At 44.0% G+C, this 18,353-nt stretch overlaps 1 protein-coding gene across 1 annotated transcript in view; it reads right to left on the bottom strand.

The window, feature by feature from the left end:
* Window positions 1–13,831: 13,831 nt before the first annotated feature.
* The window catches only part of DTL (denticleless E3 ubiquitin protein ligase homolog), a 34,616-nt gene continuing 30,094 nt past the window's right edge, over window positions 13,832–18,353 (bottom strand). The window contains exons 14-15 of the mRNA XM_063125570.1: window positions 16,096–16,919; window positions 13,832–14,000 (exon numbers count right to left, since the gene is read on the bottom strand). Of these exons, the coding sequence (XP_062981640.1) occupies window positions 13,932–14,000; window positions 16,096–16,919 (893 nt within the window). The 3' untranslated portion in view covers window positions 13,832–13,931. The remainder of the gene's footprint in view (window positions 14,001–16,095; window positions 16,920–18,353) is intronic.

The following is an 18,353-nucleotide window of genomic DNA, read 5'->3' as shown; positions in this document are numbered from 1 at the left end:
TCCAGCTTTTCCATGTTTCTCCTTACATTTGTTCTCTACTTTACAAGGAATCTATAAGTGTATCCATGAAAGCACTGGAGACAGATTTAAGTAGTGGCTAGATTTTATATTTTTTAACAAATGGGACTCAGCTATTGTGTGTCTCTTTGTCCCAGAAGCCTTAGGTGTAATCTGAAGCCTGTATAGCCCCTAGGACAGCTGAAACAATTTTTTTAAAAATAAAATAAAATCCAGAATCCATATGAGGGCAATAGCGTGCAAACTTTTCAAGTTCTCCATAACTCTTCATCAGGCTAGGTGGTTGAAAGCCTGATGAAATGTCTCTAGACAGCCTGAAAGCTTGCACATTATTTTGTGATATTTTGGTTGGATGTAAATAAAGGTATTGCCTAACTGTGGATTTCTGAATTTTTATGATGGACTGACATGGCTACAAATGCTTGTTATATTGCTTTGTATTTGCTGTCTGATTACTGTGTGAATTGATCTACCAGTATGGTTTTATCTGAAGTGCTGCTAGATGGGAATCAGAGATATGGGGGGAAATGTTCCTTTGATGACTATGGATGTTTCCTCTGAATGGACAATTCACCTCTGAGGTTGGGGATGAAATGAGTGTCTGGGACAATATGTGATACGCAGCAGTTTGCAATTATTAATTTATTTTATTTAAAATATTTATATCCCGCCCTATATCATTAAGATCTCAGGGCGGTGTACAGATAAAAGCATACAGTATAAAACAATAAATATACAATAAATTAGAACAGGCACAGAGAGAGAGAGAGAGAGAGAGACAGACAGACAGAGAGAGCAAAGGCTTGTTGTTGAGTTGACTAGTAGGTGGGGTTTGGGGTCCTTCCCAACGTGGGGGCCAAAGATCCATTGCCTTGCAAGACTTATGCTCTGTGTGTATATTTGTAAATAAAATAAATTGGACAAAGATGCCTTAGCCCTATCTCTGGGCATTATTATTACTGTTTAGATTACGAGTGCAGAACCTCTTTCAGCCTGTTCGGCGAAACTCTTGGGAAACATATTCCAGTGGTGGGTCAAAGGCAAAAGGGATGGGGTCAAATACTAAAGATACTGGGATATTTAAGCTGAAATATCATACTGCAAGTAACTGAGCTTTAGGGAAGCCATTTCATAGGATCATAGAACAGTAGAGTTGGAAGAGGCCTATAAGGCCATTGAGTCCAACCCCCTGCTCAATGCAGGAATCCACCATAAAGCATCCCTGACAGATGGCTGTCCAGCTGCCTCTTGAAGGCCTTTAGTGTGGGAGAGCCCACTACCTCCTCGTTGCCCTACTTTGAACCCCCTCCAGCTTGTCAGCATCCTTCTTGAAGTGTGGTGCCCAGAATTGGTCACAATACTCAAGATGAGGCCTAACCAGTGCCAAATAGAGGGGAGCCAGTACCTCGCACAATTAGAATGCTATACTTCTATTAATGCAGCCCAAAATAGCATTTGCTTTTTTTGCAGCCACATCACACTGTTGGCTCATATTCAGCTTGTGATCTACAACAATTCCAAGATCCTTCTCGTATGTAGTATTGCTGAGCCAAGTATCCCCCATCTTGTAACTGCATTTGGTTTCTTTTTTCTAGGTGAAGAACTTTGCATTTATCCCTATGAAATTTCATTCTGTTGTTTTCAGCCCAGTGCTCCAGCCTATCAAGATCACTTTGAAGTGTGTTTCTGTCTTCCAGGCTATTTGCTATCCCGATTAATTTCAACCTTTCTGAGTGCAGAAAAGGACTGTATAAAAGCTAAGAAACCACCGAATGATTGGCTTTCAGAGGAATGGGCAGTTGCTGTCGGGGGAATCCCAGAGGGCCAGATTGTGACCCTAGGTGGGTCAGATTTGGCCTGATGTTAAACACACACCCTGGTTTAGATAAACATGTCTATGGGAAGGAGGGCTACAGCAAGTAGCTCTGCCCTTGACATCACACAACTTGCAGAGGCAGTAAGCCTATGTATACCAATTGTTGGGGAACATGGGTGGGAGGGTGCTGTTGTACCATGTCCTGCTTGTCATTCTGTGGTCCACTTACCCTGAATAAATCACAGTGGAGACTCTTGCATTAGCTAGACCTAAGGATTATCCCAGGCAAATGGAGGGATCGTCCCTGCCTGCTCCCGGGATCCCCTGTGTGTCATTTGGATGCACAGGGATGATCACAGGATATAGGCCTGGTCTAGCCATGGCCTCTTTCTCGGTCAAAAGAATAAGAAAGCTTGCATTCTGTTGCAGGAAATACATGTTGGATAGGAGGGTCCCCAACCCAGGATGGAGGGAGACCCAAAGAGATGTCTCCTCTCTGAGAGGCAAGACCAGGAAGAAAAAGGAAGTAGGAGGTGAGTACTTGTCTAGCAATAGAAGGAAGGTTAGTACAGGTCAGAGGACAGTCTAGGAAGTTTGGAGGTCCTCTCTCTCTCTCTCTCTTCTCTTTTTTTCCTTTTGAAGCTAGCTGAGTTGCACCTACACTTCCAACAGGTTGCACTGTATTCTGGGTTGCCTGGAGGCCTCTGCATGTACAGATGTACGTGCAAAAGTCCCCTCTCTGTAGTCATTCATGCTGCAGGAACATCATAAATCTCTATTTCCAGAAGGGTAGCCATATTAGTCTGCTGCAGCAAAAACAACGAAGAGTCATGTGGCACCTTAAAGACTGACAGATTTACTAGGCCATAAGGTCTTGTCAACGACAGTCCACTTCCTCAGATGCAATACTCTCTCCTATTGGAATTGTTATGTAGCATTTGGGCCTACTTCAGCAGCTTAGCCAAGCAGGTTGTTTTTTTGGAAAGGACAGTTTAGGAATATAACAGATACTTTTTTTGTACAAATTACAAAAATCACAAATTAGGCCTCTCTCCTTGAAATTCCATCCCCCACCTCCGCAGACACGCCATCTAACCTCCAGACCAGAACCCTCTCTGGTTTTCTGGGCCCACCTTGCCACAGACAGCTCCCCTATTAGGAGTGTATCTTAAAGATGCATGAAGTATAAACTGAAGCATGAAACAAACCCTAGTCACATTCTCACTGGGCAGTCCTCACCCTGAGCAGGAAAGCTTGGTGTAGAATAAGAGAGTTCTGAGAAACTGCTGGCAGATCCACTTCCAGAAGTTTGAGTTCTGCCAAGGCAGGAGATTTATATTTAAGGCTCCCCAGCTTTTCAGGAGGTCACTGAGTGCTAATAATGGCATCCAACATGCACAAAGCCTTGGCAAAAGAGTCGGAATATCTACTGGCTCTCAGATCTCAATGCCTGAATTTTGATCATGCGTACATCCCTGGCACTGATCCTCTGGGTGCTGGTACCCAAAATCTTTTCTGCTGTAGCCTTGTTGCCTGAATACATTTACATTTATTATATTGCCATTAATCAAAATGGCAATATAATAAATGTTAATGTTGATTTAAAAATTGCCCATTGCTAGCTAGTGAGCTAACACGGTGGGTGGTTGGGGAACACCAGAAAGAAGCAAAATCCCAGCTCAACATGGCTAAATGGAGCTGCTTAGCAAGCTGCCAAAAGTACAAGCTGTCTGGAGTCTTAATAGGCTAATCCATCAGCACACAACAAATAATTTGGGATGCTACCGCCACCTGAACCCAACTCAACAGCCAGGAAGTGTGTGATACCTTGTTTGACTATCAGTTCTGCTATGAGTATATATAAGAGAAGGCAGTCTGCTAGGTATCCTGATCCTAAGTTGTTTAGGGTTTTATTATTATTATTATTATTATTATTATTATTATTATTATTATTATTATTATTACATTTATATCCTGCCTTTTTTCCTCCAAGGAACCCAAGGCGGCATACATAATCCTTCTCCTCTCCATTTTATCCTCACAACAACAACCCTGTGAGGTAGGTTGAGCTGAGAGGCTGTGACTGGCCCAAAGTCAGCCAGTGAGCTTCCATGGCCAAGTGGGGACTAGAACCCGGATCTCCCGAGTCCCAATCCAACACTCTAACTGCTACACCACATTGGCTCTTAATGATAATAACGTAACTATGTATGTGGCTTGGTAGCTAATAAGCAGCCAATGCAGTTCTTTTAACACAGGAGTTATGCGAGCATAGCTAGGTGTCCCTAGCTGCTGCGTTCTGCACAATAGTCTAAGCATGAGGTTACCAGTGCAAGAACAACCTCCTCCTCCTCCTTCGCATTTAAAGAAAGGAGTGCTTCTATTTATCCTGGTGACTGGTATCATTCAGAAAGTATGTTGCCCTAAAATTTAGGACATATCCATACATTAAGTTTGAATTGCCTTTGAGTCTTTCTTGCACTCAAGCCCATAACCTTGAATTGTATGTTGGGGTAACTATCAGAGCAATCCTATAGTGTAATTATGCCAGGACCAGAAATAGGCCGCTGCTATGCCAGCAGAACAGCCACCAACTCAGGACATGCAGCTCAAAAACATATTAAAATGCACCAAAAATGTCAACCATGCTTCTAGCATCCTTAGAAACAATGCTACTGCCCACCCATCTCATGATATAACAGAAAAGATGCCTCCACATTGCCCAGAAATGCAAAAAGCCAAACACCTACACCAGATGAACTGGGATTACAACTCCTATAATCTCTGATTATTGGCCATGTTGACTGGGGCTGATGGGAATTGTAGCCCAAAACACTTGGAGGGCACAGGTTAAGGAAAGCTGCTCTAACCACTACACTACACTGGCATACTTGATTCATGCAACAGAGTGCAGAGACATGTATATTTGAAAGTCTCACATGCTTCATTGCTGGGTGACTCTTTCCCTACAAGTTTTTTTTCTGAAATCTAGTGAAAGGGTTTAAAATCTATTTTTGTTGATGCTTGTTTTTAATTCCAGTGAATTACATACCCAAAGTCTTTTTCAAAAATAGAACCATGCACATATTAGCCCTATGAGAGAAATAGTTAAATGGGGACAGAGTTACAAAAAGAAGTTAGATTTGCCAAGACTGAACTTGACACAGTGCAACTAAGAGATTCATCAAATGTGTGTTTTATGGGGCGCACTTTACTGCCCACTTACGGATGTGTACGCGTCCTTTAAACGACATCATCCGCCTCCCACATGCTCCTTCTAGCCTCTTTTCCGTCACAAAATGGACCCCTTTTAATCTGACTTTTTTTTTAAATGGAATGCTGTCTGCAGGGAAAGCGTCATGATAAAAATAGCCTCTGGATGGGTCACGTGGTCTTTGTTTACTTCCTCTTTCCCCTCCAGGAAGAATGAGGAAGTGCAAACAAGAGACGGTAAGGACACGCGATTTCTCCCTATGTGATAACGCTCTACATCAGAACTAGGCCTTTATCTGGAACTAAACTAGAAATCCTTTTGTTGGGAAAAGGAGAGAAGTGGGAGGCAAAATTGTATTTCTTTATAGCTATATATAGATCTCTGTGGACTTAATGAATATTTTTAGGATGTTTTAATCATGTATGCTATGTTTTTAATCAGTTTTTATGTATTTTACATTCGCTGTTGTTCCCCGCCTCGATCCAAGTGGAGAGGCAGGTAAGAAATTTATTATTATTATTATCATCATCATCATCATCATCATCATCATCATCATCATCATCATCATTATCATCTTAGGCCCAGTTTAGACATAAACCTGTCAGTTTGGATCCAGAATCTGCCTCCTATGGGCAAAAGGCTTCTGTTCAAGGGGAGTGTTTCTGTAAGCAATCTTCGCTGATGATCCCCTATGGTGCATTATCCACTGGCCAAAAATCTTCTCCAGAGGCTTGGAAATCCTTCAGAAAAGCTTGAGAATTGAAGGGAGGAGTTGCAGGGGTACATGGTGTCTACAACGTTCACACCTGGCAGGCACCACTAGAAGGTAATCATGCCCACCTACCTACGTAGGCAGGATTCACATACATGAAAGAGTATCTTTGGCCCAAGATAATATCAGTTCATAGTCTGAGAATGCCTCAGGTTGCAGATGTTGGCAGGGGAGGCAGTGACGAGAGCTTCCCAGCTGTTCTTCCTGGACTCTCCAGCTGTTCCCTTCTGTTGGCAAACAGAACTGTATGCCACACAACCCTGAACTATATAAAATTAGCCTGCTGACTCAGTTGTGGTAGACAACACTATCCCAATAGCAGTGTTGAAGTAGAGTTCAACTGGTCAGCTTCTGTACATGGAATGAAAGGCCACCATCATGTTCTTCACTTTAGGCAACAAAAGGTATTGGGCCATCCGTGTCTCCCTGCCCTGAGACCTTTATTTCCTATAACAGCTGGCAGGTTGTCAGCATGGGAATGGGTCTCCCCTGCCACGTCCCTGAAGGTCTCGCCTAGATACCTCTCTGCATTTTTCTCTCATGTTCTTGAGGTCAGTCATCCTAAGCTTAGGAAGATGCTCCCTAAGAGCAAGGAACTCATTGCACCAAGCACACACCCACAACTTCTGGCCACAATTACAATTCATCTGCCGCTTTTGTGTTTTAAAACATCTTGTCATATCATGCTGATTCATGAGGCTCAATTCTGGCGGTTGTGCAAATTCTAAGTAAGAAACATCTCCTTCTGGACTGGTAGGCTATGGATGTTGTTGCAATGCTGCCGCAGAGCGAGTCAGATGCCTCACAACCAACCAAGCTGCCCTCCTGTGATCCTGCAATCTGATGCCTCAGAACGCAATTGCTTAACCGTTTAGGTTCGATTTTAAAAATATCCTCGGACTTGATCTGTTTGTCTGAGGTGCCTGAAGAAAGGAAACATTCCATTTTTGGCCAAGGTGCATGCTCTCCTAATAAGAAAAGCAGAACTGTAGAGGTTGCATAACATTTGTTCACCACAGTACGCATACGGTTGCTTGGCAACGGGCAGGAAATGTGTTGGAAACTGAGACAGGCCTCAGATAAAGGAAAGCCTCTTTAGGGTGGGAGAGAAGAGTTAGCCCTGGCCACAAAATATGTTCCTTGTGCCCATATATGAAACTTTCTGCAGCCCTGCCAACATGCTTTATAGTGTCTGAGCGCTGCGAACAGATAGTCCCAGCTTTGGAACAGAAGCGACAAATGGTACCAGACTTAATTGCTTTTGGGAGCGTTAAGGAATGAATTGCATTTATAGCCCACCCTTCCTTCAAGAAACTCATGGTGGCATGTGTGGTTCCTTCCCACCCTCCATTTTATCCTCACAGCAACCCAGTGAGGAAAGTTAGGCTGACAAATGGTGACTGGCCCAAAGTGAGCTTCAAACTACGTGTTACGTTAGTCATGTAGTGTGTAGCTGAGGCTTTAAAAACCAACAACTCTAGAGTAAGCGCATACAGCCCCAATTCGTACCAGGATCATGGTGCACCAGGAAAGGAGGATTAAACCTCCCATTGGCCAGGTGTCCTACTTTACAGATGAGATTTTGGCAAACTGGCAGAGGATAGTCTTCTATTTCAAGTTGTCCTCTGTTTAATGGGCTGTCAAGTCAAAGAACTCTAAGGTGGGAGGGCAAAGGCCCTGAAGTTGCCCCCCAACAGTTGGCACCTGGTACACAGGTGAGATAGCTTGCATTTCTATATAAATAAAAGTAATGATTTCTAAATCAGCACAAATACATATAAATTTGTACATGCAACTATGCAAATAATTTTATTTGGCAATGCAATTCCTCTTTTTTGGCAGGGCATAGGGGCACCCTACTCCCAGCATATGGGAGTTAAATTAGACACTGGAGGCTATTTGTGTTTAGCTGGTGTACACATGGGACTGGTATACCCTAACCTTTGTGGAGTGTACTCACTCAAGTTTAGGGATGGACCCATCTGTCAGTTTTGATGACAATTCCCAACAGGCCTAGCTAGCATGGCCAATGTTTAGGAATCCTGGGAGTTGTAGTTCAAAACATCCAGAAGGCACCAGTTTACCAACCCTGCTTAGCCAATTAGAGAAATGACAGCAGCTAGAGATGAAAATCTGGCTTCAATGAAACAGTTATGGTGCACTGTAGCACCTTCTTAACCTCTTCAAAATATGAAAAGAGGAAAAGCAAATATGTATAGTTCAAAGACTGAACGATTCTTCCTTCAGCACTGGGGCTTATATAATGTCAGCCTATACTTAGCAGCACTGGGAATGTTTTTAAAACCATTGGGTTGGATCCAGAAACTGCTTTCTGAAGGCAACTTCTGAGCTCAAAGAAAAATCCTGCTGGTGGAACAGAGGCTAATTTTAATTGATCCCTCCCTCGTCCCCTGAGATCTCCCTATTGCCCTGATTGTGGATACAAAGCTGGTTAAAAAATGTTATGCTATTGAAGATAGTGTGTCCTTGTATGCAGCTGGTCCCACAGACTGTACATAAGGTGCAGAGCATAAAAACACCTCAGGAGGAAACGTGTAGCTTTCCTCACAAGAGGCCACTCCCAGCTGGTGGGGCAACATTCCTAGCAGGAGATTGCCACGGCACGAAAATATATATTCACATTTCTGTGTTCATGGAGGGCTTTTGTGCCAGGTTTTGGTTTCTTGTAGCTCTTCTGTGGCTGTAGTAATTGACTTAAGAGAAGCTATTTGGCAAGAGTAAATTTAATGTTCCTCTCCTTTCACTCAAAGACCACTGTACAGCAACAAGACCAGTTTTTTGTCATCCGATTTCTGGCAAAAGTAAGACAAACACCACAGTATTATGCCTGTGTCTAGTTATTTTAAAATATAAATTAATTTTGGATCATTTTCTCCAAGGTGCTTAAAGTGACATAATGGAACACGAACAAACACACACAGCTGTCAGGTTAGACTTAGAGATAGTGGCTTCTTTAAGGTCACTGAGTTTAATGGTCAAAGAGAAACTGGAATGGGAACCATCTCCCTGTCCTAATTCAATGTTCTAACACTATATCACACTGACTCCTGTCAGCTAGACCTGAGGGAAAGGCATGTTGTCTTTCGTATGCTTTCACCATACATACATACACACACACACTCAAAAGCCTGTTCTGTGTCCAAGGAGCCCAAGGTGGCATACAGTTTCACTCCCCCATACTTATTTAATCCTGACAGCCCTTGTGAGATAAGTTAGTCCCAGGGTGACCCAGCAAGAATTAAACCTGAGTGGTATTTGAAGATGGGTCTGCCCAGTTCTACTCCCACACTTTAACCCCTACACCACACTGGAATTTTGGACATGCTCAAAAGCATTCTCATTATGATGGGATGTTTTCATACCTGAGGATTGCAGCAAGTAAGGATGTAGGTTCCAGGGGTGAGGTTTAGTCCCAATTAACATCAGTCTATCATTTTACTTGCTGTAAACTTGTTCTTCAGGAATTATAAAAATTCTAGTCTTGACTGAATAATTAATGACAGCTTAACTCTCTCTCTCTCTCTCTCTCTCTCTCTCTCTCTCTCTCTCTCTCACACACACACACACACACACACACACACACACACACACACACACACACACTTTGCCTAAGTCCTATATAGAAAATTTAACTTCTGTGACATGTTGCCCAAATTTCAGGACAGATTAAACACAGTAGTTCAAAGTAGGTGGAAGCAAAGGTTTTTGTTGAGTTCCATAGGATACCATTTGTCAGAAAAAGCTGGTGCTGCAATACAAAAAGGCATTTCATAGCCGCAAGTTTTGAGTCCGGCATAAATACAAACTTCGTTCTTAGAAAATGCATTTTAAAAGGTGTGAAAACAAGCTTTGGTACGCTGGCTGAGGCTGATGAGCATTGAAATCCAACATCATCTAAAACTCTAGATTGCTGACCCCTGTACTGGATGCATCAAGTTGTGATTCACATTAACCACATCAACATTCGCCTCCTCAGAAAAAGAGCACCCAAGCATTTTTAAGAATATATGTGGATTAATTCAGAGGAGCCTAGCAGTGCAATCCAATGCATATCTATGAAGAAATAAGCAGCACTGAGCTCAGTGGGATTTACATCGAAGACAAACTAAATTATTCTATAAGTTACGCATGGTTAGGTGTGAAGCCCTCCTCACTAAAAATGTGAATAGGAACCATTTTTTACTGATTTAACATTTTACAAAGGTGTACTTTTTCTATACCTACTATGGAAAATGTTAAGTAAACTGAAGGCCCCTTTCCTTGAATATGGCATTTAATGTATTAAGGCCTCTTTCCTTGAACATAAGGGTATTAAATGTATTGTTCCCCATAAGAGCCCTGTTGATGCACCATTGCTCACGATTGACACTCCAAAGCCAATTCAATTCCACTTAAATGTAGAATCTATTGCTATCCCTCATTCCTGTTCTTGGAGTACATACTTTAACTCCCTTTCCTCCCTCCTTATGTAGGTAATGCAACAACAACAAAATAATGGCAGCCTGTCAGTCCTATGGTGTAATATTTGTCAAACTCGCATCAGTCCAACACAGCTGCCTGTACTTGTATCTGTGAAGGTAATATAGTATTGAACAACTCTGCCATATTTTAAAGGGCTGATGAAAGGCTCAATAGGTTAAATTTTAAACAGAGTGTGTAAAAATACTTGTAAGAAGAACAATTACACCCTGCAAATAAGGGATCTGGGCTGTCAAAGTGAGGGATTGTGGGAATTTGGTTTTAGGAAACAAGAGAACATTATGTTCTGTTCTGCCTTTGAATATATTTTCTTCTTTCGTTTCTCATCTTAAAAATGCATCTGCCTGTTTGCACCAGGTTTCTATGCCTGTCAGAAAGTCAAGCAAATGAGAGGCTGAACATGTACTTCAATCATTTCCCCCATTATCAATAGAATTGGACTCCAGAGCACCCCTAGAGTTTACCACATTTGGGGTATTTTTGGACTACTGGCAGGAAAGTTCATTCTGTTGCTGAAAATCCCTGTGAAGGCTATGCTCCATAGTTAAGATGTTTCTTATTGGCTTCACATATCTGATTACTATTTCTCTGTTGGTACAGGATAGGTGCCATTAATTTATCAGGTTTAAACAACAACAAAAATATTAAGTACTATTTGCACGATCACATTGCAATTTAGGATTTTTAATTTTTGTGAACTGCCCAGAGAGCTTTGGCTATTGGATGGTATAGAAATGGAAAGTATGAATGAAGTACTATGGCAATTATTTGAATATTAGTATCAGAGGTTTAATAAGAACAATTCCACAGCAAACCTGGTGTGGAATGCAAATAGTAAAGAACTGAAATTGCAAATTTGACGCACATTGCCCAGGGCTCTCTTTTCCATGCCAAAGGCGTATCCAGGCAGTTGAGGCCAACAACAACTTTAAATTAGACTGTTGTCCTAATTTCAGCTTCTGATGTAAAATCCAGGTTCCTGTGTTGAGATTGTGAGGAAAACTCAACTTATTCTGTTCTCAAACTTTGCCAAGAAACATGAGCATTTGGTGTTGAGCTGACTGTATTATTTTCTTTCCTGCCCAATATTTTTTTCCACATTTGACAGTTTCCACCCACAATGAATCTGTACAAAATGTTAATTTCAGTGCTGAAAAAGCACCTCCCAGACCTCCGACATTAAAGAAATGGCACCTATGGCAAGGTTCCGTTTAATCAACAACACGGTTTAAATCACTGTAGGTGACACGCTGTGCTTGTGGGAAAAGAAATAGGGTACAATGAACTCATCCGCTTCCGAACTGCCTCATTTTGAAAGAAGTAGGACTTGCTTCCAAGTAATCATGGATAGGACCTGGCTGCAGAATTAAAAACTGGAAAAAGAATGCACCATACAGCAAAACTGAATTAAGAGAAGTCCCAGAGGAGTGGCTGTGTTAAGTCAGTTAGAGCAAGAATCTAGTAGCACTGGAAAGGCTTGTTGTAGCATCAGCTTTTACAGGCTACAGCAGCCTTCCCCAACCTGGTGCCCTACAGAGATTTTGTACAATTCCCATCTTCTTTGACCATTGGTCATGCAGGCTGGATCTGCTGGGAGTTGTAGTCCCAAACATCTACCATGTACCAGGTTGGAGAAGTCTGGACTAGAGTGCACTTAAAGTGTTACCTGAAGTGAGTTGATCATCCCTAAGCAGAGAGGAGGTCAAGTGATACTAGGCAGCAGTAGGTATGGCATAGTACTAGGCAGAGCAAAAGTGAATAAAGAATTTGATCATAGGGATACAAGATACAATCAATGTAAGTGTGGTCTGACTAGAGGTCACTCATGAATAGGCATAGCAAGATCAATACTGTAAACAAGCACCCTAAAGAGGGACAAATTACTTTCTGAAGAGAGCCGGCCATTTCCAGGATTTGTTGAGATCAAGCTCCACTTGTTTGACCTTTCGGACTCTTTGTTAAAAAAAAACCAACTTCCTCTTTTCTCCAGGAATACATACTTGTTTACCCAGCTGGTCACTTCATGCATCTGGTAGGGGTTAAGGTCAACGTGGGAGGTAAACAAGAAATATATATGCATATAGGCGATTGGATACTGTGACACCAGAAGTGAGCGATTTCTTTTGCATAGACAGCTTTTAAATAGGTATAATCAGAGACAAAGCTAATTACATCTGCATATTTATAAAATGTACACGTTATGGACGGGAATGTGGACTTGTTCGATGATTCTGAACTGTTTGCACTGCAGAGATATAGTGCAGTGGTGAGGAAGCTCTTTCAGTCCAAGGGCTGAATTCAGTTTTGGAGAAGCTCTCAGGGATGGCATTCCAGCAGTGAGTGGGCCCAAAGCCAGAGGGCACAAGGCCAAACACACCACGCAAAACATCAGCAAATTTTAGCTTAAGGCTCTTACTGCCAGAAAAGGCATTTCAACCTTTCAGAATGGGGGGAGGGGGGGAACAGCATAAAATGTGAGAAACCACCAGAAGCTTGGGGGGGGGGGGGCTTTGGGGGAAAGAGGGTGGAGTGAGTGGAAGGGGGGCATAGCTATCTGGGGACCCCAGGACAGTTGCTTGGGGACCCCTGGACCTGCGATTCCCCACTCCTGATGTAGCGGATCATGTGAAATTAGCTAAAAACAAAGCTTTCACTTCATAAAGAGTGCTGGAGCAAAAGCTTCGTTCCCCCACCCATGAATTCATAATTCATCGGGATATTAAGAGTTCCTTCCCCACCTCTCTGCATTGCATGACGGTCGTGCTCTGGCTCAGCTACTCCAAGAGATGCTTCAGAGTACAGGAGGGCAATGCGTTGTCCGGTACTTGGCTACATATGTTTCTTTTCCCCCTCCCACTCATATCTTACTCCATTAGAAATAAAGGGAAAGTCATTGCAATGTTAAGAAACTTTGTATTTTACATAAAACAAGGTCACTTCTACACTGTTGCTACAGCGTGTGGCACAAAATATAGGCATTCCTTTCAATGGGAAACAGAGGCCATCTGCTGCTGATGCTATTTCAGCATTCCAGGTGAGATGCTTGCTTTGTCCTTGAACTCTTCTCTGCTTGAAAGCAGATGTGGCAAAGCGTATTTCCAAACAAGAAACACCAAGGGTTTGAGGAGAAAAAACACTCCCAACACTATAGCTTGTATTTGAAAACCTTTACATTAACTGAGCATGTCTCTCAATTTGTCAGTGTCCTAACTAATTAAATGCAATAAAAGGGTAACAGGTTTTAGAAGAATTTTTTAAAAAATAACCAGAAAGATAAAGTCTTAAAATTATATCAACTGTGTCATCCCACTGATGGAAGCAGTTCTGTCCGTGGAACTGGGAAGAGGGCAATTCCTCTTCTCCCCCCTGTGCCCCCCTCAACATCTGCTCCAGAAGACAGGGAAACCTCCAGAGCAGATTTTCAGGCAGCATGGAGGGTTGTATGGGGAGAGAGGGAGAAAGTCCCATGATGCCAGCAAAACGCCTGCTAGCATGACACTGAATTTTAAGGTCCAAGAGCACCTGTGTTTTTCCATGGGTGGTGCCAAGTTCTTTAGCAGTAGCCTAAAGTATGGTACAACATTAGAGCAGGTCTAGGTGGACATTGCTCTTCAGTTTTTCTGCGATTTTCGCTCGAAGTACGTGCAAATCTTCCTCATGGGCACAGAAGTAGCTAACATCTGTGGGGCAAAAAAAAAAATGGAGTATGAAGTCAGATATAATTATTCCTTTTTAAACATTCTATCCCAGGGGTAATCTAGCTCTCTGGGGTTCTCCTGGAGACCACCGTCCCTTCCGGTGATCCCACCTACTTCCCCTCAACCACTGGTCACTGGGTGGTTTCCTGGCTTTTGTGCAGTTATTTCCCCATTTTAAAAGGTTGAAATCCCTCTCCTAGGGCTTCGTTAGTCTCAGTTGAGATAAGATGCCAGAATCTGGAACTGTCGTTGCTTTCAAGTGCTGAAGACAGTTCTGCCCATTTCGTACTAATATATTCCCGCTTCTTATCTCTGACTAGCTTTTTGTAGTTCTTACGCAGTGCCAAGTAGGAAGGGGGTAGCGGGACTATATCCATATCTCTTAGAAGTTTATGTTTGTTAATTTCCCTTTTGAGCTGTCTGCAGGCCCCATCAAACCATGGGTTACCCGCCTTTAGCCTCTGGTTTTTTGGGTAGCCTTTCCGTAGTAACAGCGGCCCCTTTTTGCCTTTGGCCCCTTCCTTTGACCCTGAGTCACTACCCTGAGTCAAGAAGTGCCGTGACTGCACTTCACACGGCAGAACTGTGCTATAAAGCACCAGTGTCTTTTTGAGAACGTATCTGGAGAAATGACAGCAAGAAAACAACAACAACCCTGTGGATAAAGCCAGGAGACACTTCCTCAAACTGCTGCCCTCCGGATGCACTAGACGGCCATGGCCATCCTGGCTGGGAATGATGGATGTTGCAGCCCAACGCATCTGGAGGACAAGCCACACCCACAGAGAACTGCTCAGATGTTGGCCTAGGTGCCAAGTGGGGCTAGGCAGGAAGCAGGAGCCCTGTTGGTGCTTGGGTCCCTGTTTGGCCTCCAGCCGTTAGGGAAAGCATTTCCCACCACGAAGCACCCCTCCTAACGCTGGACAGAACATGTTAGGAACATTTCCATTTCCATTACACAGCTCAGCTCCAGTCCCTTGCATCTACTGATACCGCTTGGCATGCTGTGCCGGAGAGGAAAGGAAACTCAGATAACAATGGCTACATTTGCTTCCCTGCGTTGCTTCCTGTGCTCAGCCAGGAGCCTCATCAAGGACTTTAAAGGGAAGGCAGAAAAGCATTCTAAAAAATGGATGAGCCGCCCTGAGCACTGGGGCAGGGTGGGGGCCTGCACTGAAAGAGGCAGCGTTACATTCTTCAGGCTCGCTTGGGAGTTCCCACGGATGCCCCATTTCCCCTGCCTTTGTCGGCCTCAATCCTTTTAGCCTCTGCTTCCATCCCCAAGCACTGCTCCACCATTCCTAGCCACTTGCTGCGTCACTCTTATCTTCAGAAAGGGGAGCATGTGGGGAATGTGTATATATTGACCTAGGATTTGGGGAGTAGGGCAAGAAGAAAGAAGCTCCGAATCCTGGAATACGCTCTGGCAGGCAAAGGCAACCTGGTGCTCTCCAGCTGTGTTGGCTCCATTCTGTGGCATCAATTTAGTCCCCTGAATCAGGCTTGTGTGCTTTCGGGACTACAACTCCCATAATCCCTGACCACTGGCCATGTTGGCTAGGCTGAAGCGAGTTGTGCTGAGCACCAGGTTACCTACCCTTGCACTCCAGCGATGCCCCTTGGCTAAGCTAGAAAGATTCAATTCAGTTTTGAAATACGCTATGTTCTCAAATTATTGGTCACGATGTATTTAACTGAAATGTTGTGTCTCTAACATTCAGAACACACAGAGTGCAGCATATATGGCAAGGATGCTGGTGGCATCTTTGTTCAACGGTGGCATCTTTCCTTTGCCAAGCAAAGGGACATTAATGCTGCTTTTACCGTAGAACACAACACCTAACAAAATACATTACACCAGTTTTCTCCAACCTGGTGTGCTCCAGTTGTGTTGGACTACAGCTCCCATCACCTTCAGGTAGTTTCATCAAGCTGGCTGAAGGTGATGTGAGTTGTCTGGGGGGCACCAGGTTAGGGAAAGCCAACATAGACCAAACTATCACCTTGAGTCCCATTATTGGGAAAAAGTCGGGATATAAATAAATAAAGATGCTGCAACCATGCTAAATTTACTTACCGGCCCCGGTGATGTTATCCCTGTCCCAGCTTCCTGTCGCCTTGTGTTCAGATTTCGCAATGACTGGGGGCTTCTGCCTGATCCATTTGGGCTCCCAGACTTGTTAGTCCGTCGCTTGTCCCCCAAAGCAGCCAGCCAGCTTCTTTTGTCAGGGGAACCATTCTCTTTGCCAGTCGTTTCCCCACAAGACGCCTTGAGAAGAGGGATAATATTTGGGAAGCCGGCAGAAGAACAAGCATTTCCAGGAGGGGAAGGCTCAGTCGGGCTCACTAGTCCATTGTGGGTCAGGCAGTTGTCCTCACAAGGCTTTGAACCTGCTCCCAAAGTGTTATGGTCCAGCCTGTATTTTTTAGACACGTGGTGTAGTTCAGTCACGCAGTTGCAGCTTTTCAGGCACTTTGCATTTTCTCCCTTGCTGGATTCCAGCCTCCGCTTGGCTCGCACTTCAGACCTCGAATGTGGTGATTTGGAAGCAACTGCGGCCTCAAATCCCCCTGCCAGGCCTTTTTGTGGAGGAAGCGTCTGTGTTCCCTCCAAAGGAGGAGAGGAGTGGGGAGCCTTGGAGACCCACTGTTTAATGGACACTGCTGAGGGTGGTGCAGGCTTGGGTGAAGTGCCCAAAGCGGCCTCTTTCTGTCCTGCTGGAGTGGAGGTGTGAGTGGTGGCGGCTGGGGACTTGACTGAAGACCATGTTGGTGTATTGGTGGGAAGAGGGAGATCTCCTGTGTAAGCTGGAGCACAAGCCGCAGGCTGGGGTGAAGAAATGTGGGGGCTGCGTGTCGGAAGGACTTTAGCCGGAGTACTGTGCCTGCTGCTTAGACTTCCTAAAAGGGGGAAACAGAAGCCCACAGCCCATATGAGGACCATATAGCACAAGTGCAAATACAGCAAGGGGGCGCTCTTGAATGGCACAGAACCTGGAGCATCTCACATTCTAAGGCAGCCCTTCCCCAACCTGGTACCTTCCAGATGTTTTGGCCTACAATGCCCAGCATTTCTGAGCACCTGCCATACTGGCTGGAACTGATGGGGGTTGAAGTCCAAAACATCTGGAGAGCACTGGGTTGGGTAAGGCCAATGTAAGGGGCTTTCCTGCAACAGGAAGTAGTAAGTATGCTTAGGACTGCAGCCTAAGGTATGGAAGTGTGCATATACAGTTAGAAACACTGATGCTACCTTTTTCTCAAGGAATTCAGGGCACCTCGGCAAGGACTTGGACTATAGAGTGAAAAGAAGGTACAAAGTAGCTGAAATGATGATCTCAGAAGAGGACCTGGGAGCTGCACCAAGCGCAGAGGCCCTGCCCAAGGAATTCCTTTTTTCATCCAAGCATGCAGCAGCCCTGACTTCCACATTCTCAAGCACCAAAGCTATAAATCTTTTTTTTAAAAAAAAAGAACCATGAAAAAACGAGGGTCTCAGAGAGTCGATAAAACATACGTATAGCTCAAAAGAAAGCACAAAGAGGAGCTCGCTCTGCATCACAGCCAGATGAACAGTTCCTGCACAGCCACAACATCACGGTTTGTGCCACTGAAGTGGGTGGGGACCTGGCTTGGCTGCACGTTTTTATATACAGGCAGCCCTGAAATAGAACTTGGTTAAGGCTACAATGAATCAGAGTGCAAAACAACTCCCGTATGCACATAGCATGTGCTTTGCGTTCAAGGCGCCAAGGTCAGCAGGAAGCCTGCTTCTGCTTGCAGGGTTCATGCACTTCCTTCTCTACTCCTGAGCTGTCTTCAAGGCAGAATGAACAAGGAGGCACAACCTTTTATCTAACACAAGTGCTGGGTTTGACTGTAAAGATCCAGCATGCACATCACTTTGAGCTTTCCAAGCTGGGAGATTAAATAATTCCTACTCTATCTATGGGAATAGGAAGTGGAATTTTTTAAAAAGGACAACAGATTTCCAAAGAGGACAATGACGTGTGTGTGTGTGTGTGTGTGTGTGTGTGTGAGAGAGAGAGAGAGAGAGATATACACAGCACAAAAAGGAACTGGCACATACCCTGCTATTGTTCTGCATGTTTCCTGCAAACGAGATCTATGTTGGCAAAACAATCCCTCACTGCCATTCCTCTGGTTGGAAAGAAGTCATTTGAGAAGGCAAAAGCTCACTGGGAGATGGCAAAGCCATCACACAAACGGGTCACAGCCTCCAGTAAAATAAACCTTGCATACCAGATTTCATCCCAGCCTTCTAGCTCCATGCAGCTGGGATTCCCTCTCTTGCAGGTCTATTTTTGGGGCCAG

Source organism: Elgaria multicarinata, chromosome 4, assembly GCF_023053635.1.
Source record: "Elgaria multicarinata webbii isolate HBS135686 ecotype San Diego chromosome 4, rElgMul1.1.pri, whole genome shotgun sequence".
NCBI lineage: Eukaryota > Metazoa > Chordata > Lepidosauria > Squamata > Anguidae > Elgaria > Elgaria multicarinata.
Note: the sequence above shows the minus strand (reverse complement) of the source record. Positions and strands in the feature narration are given on the sequence as shown.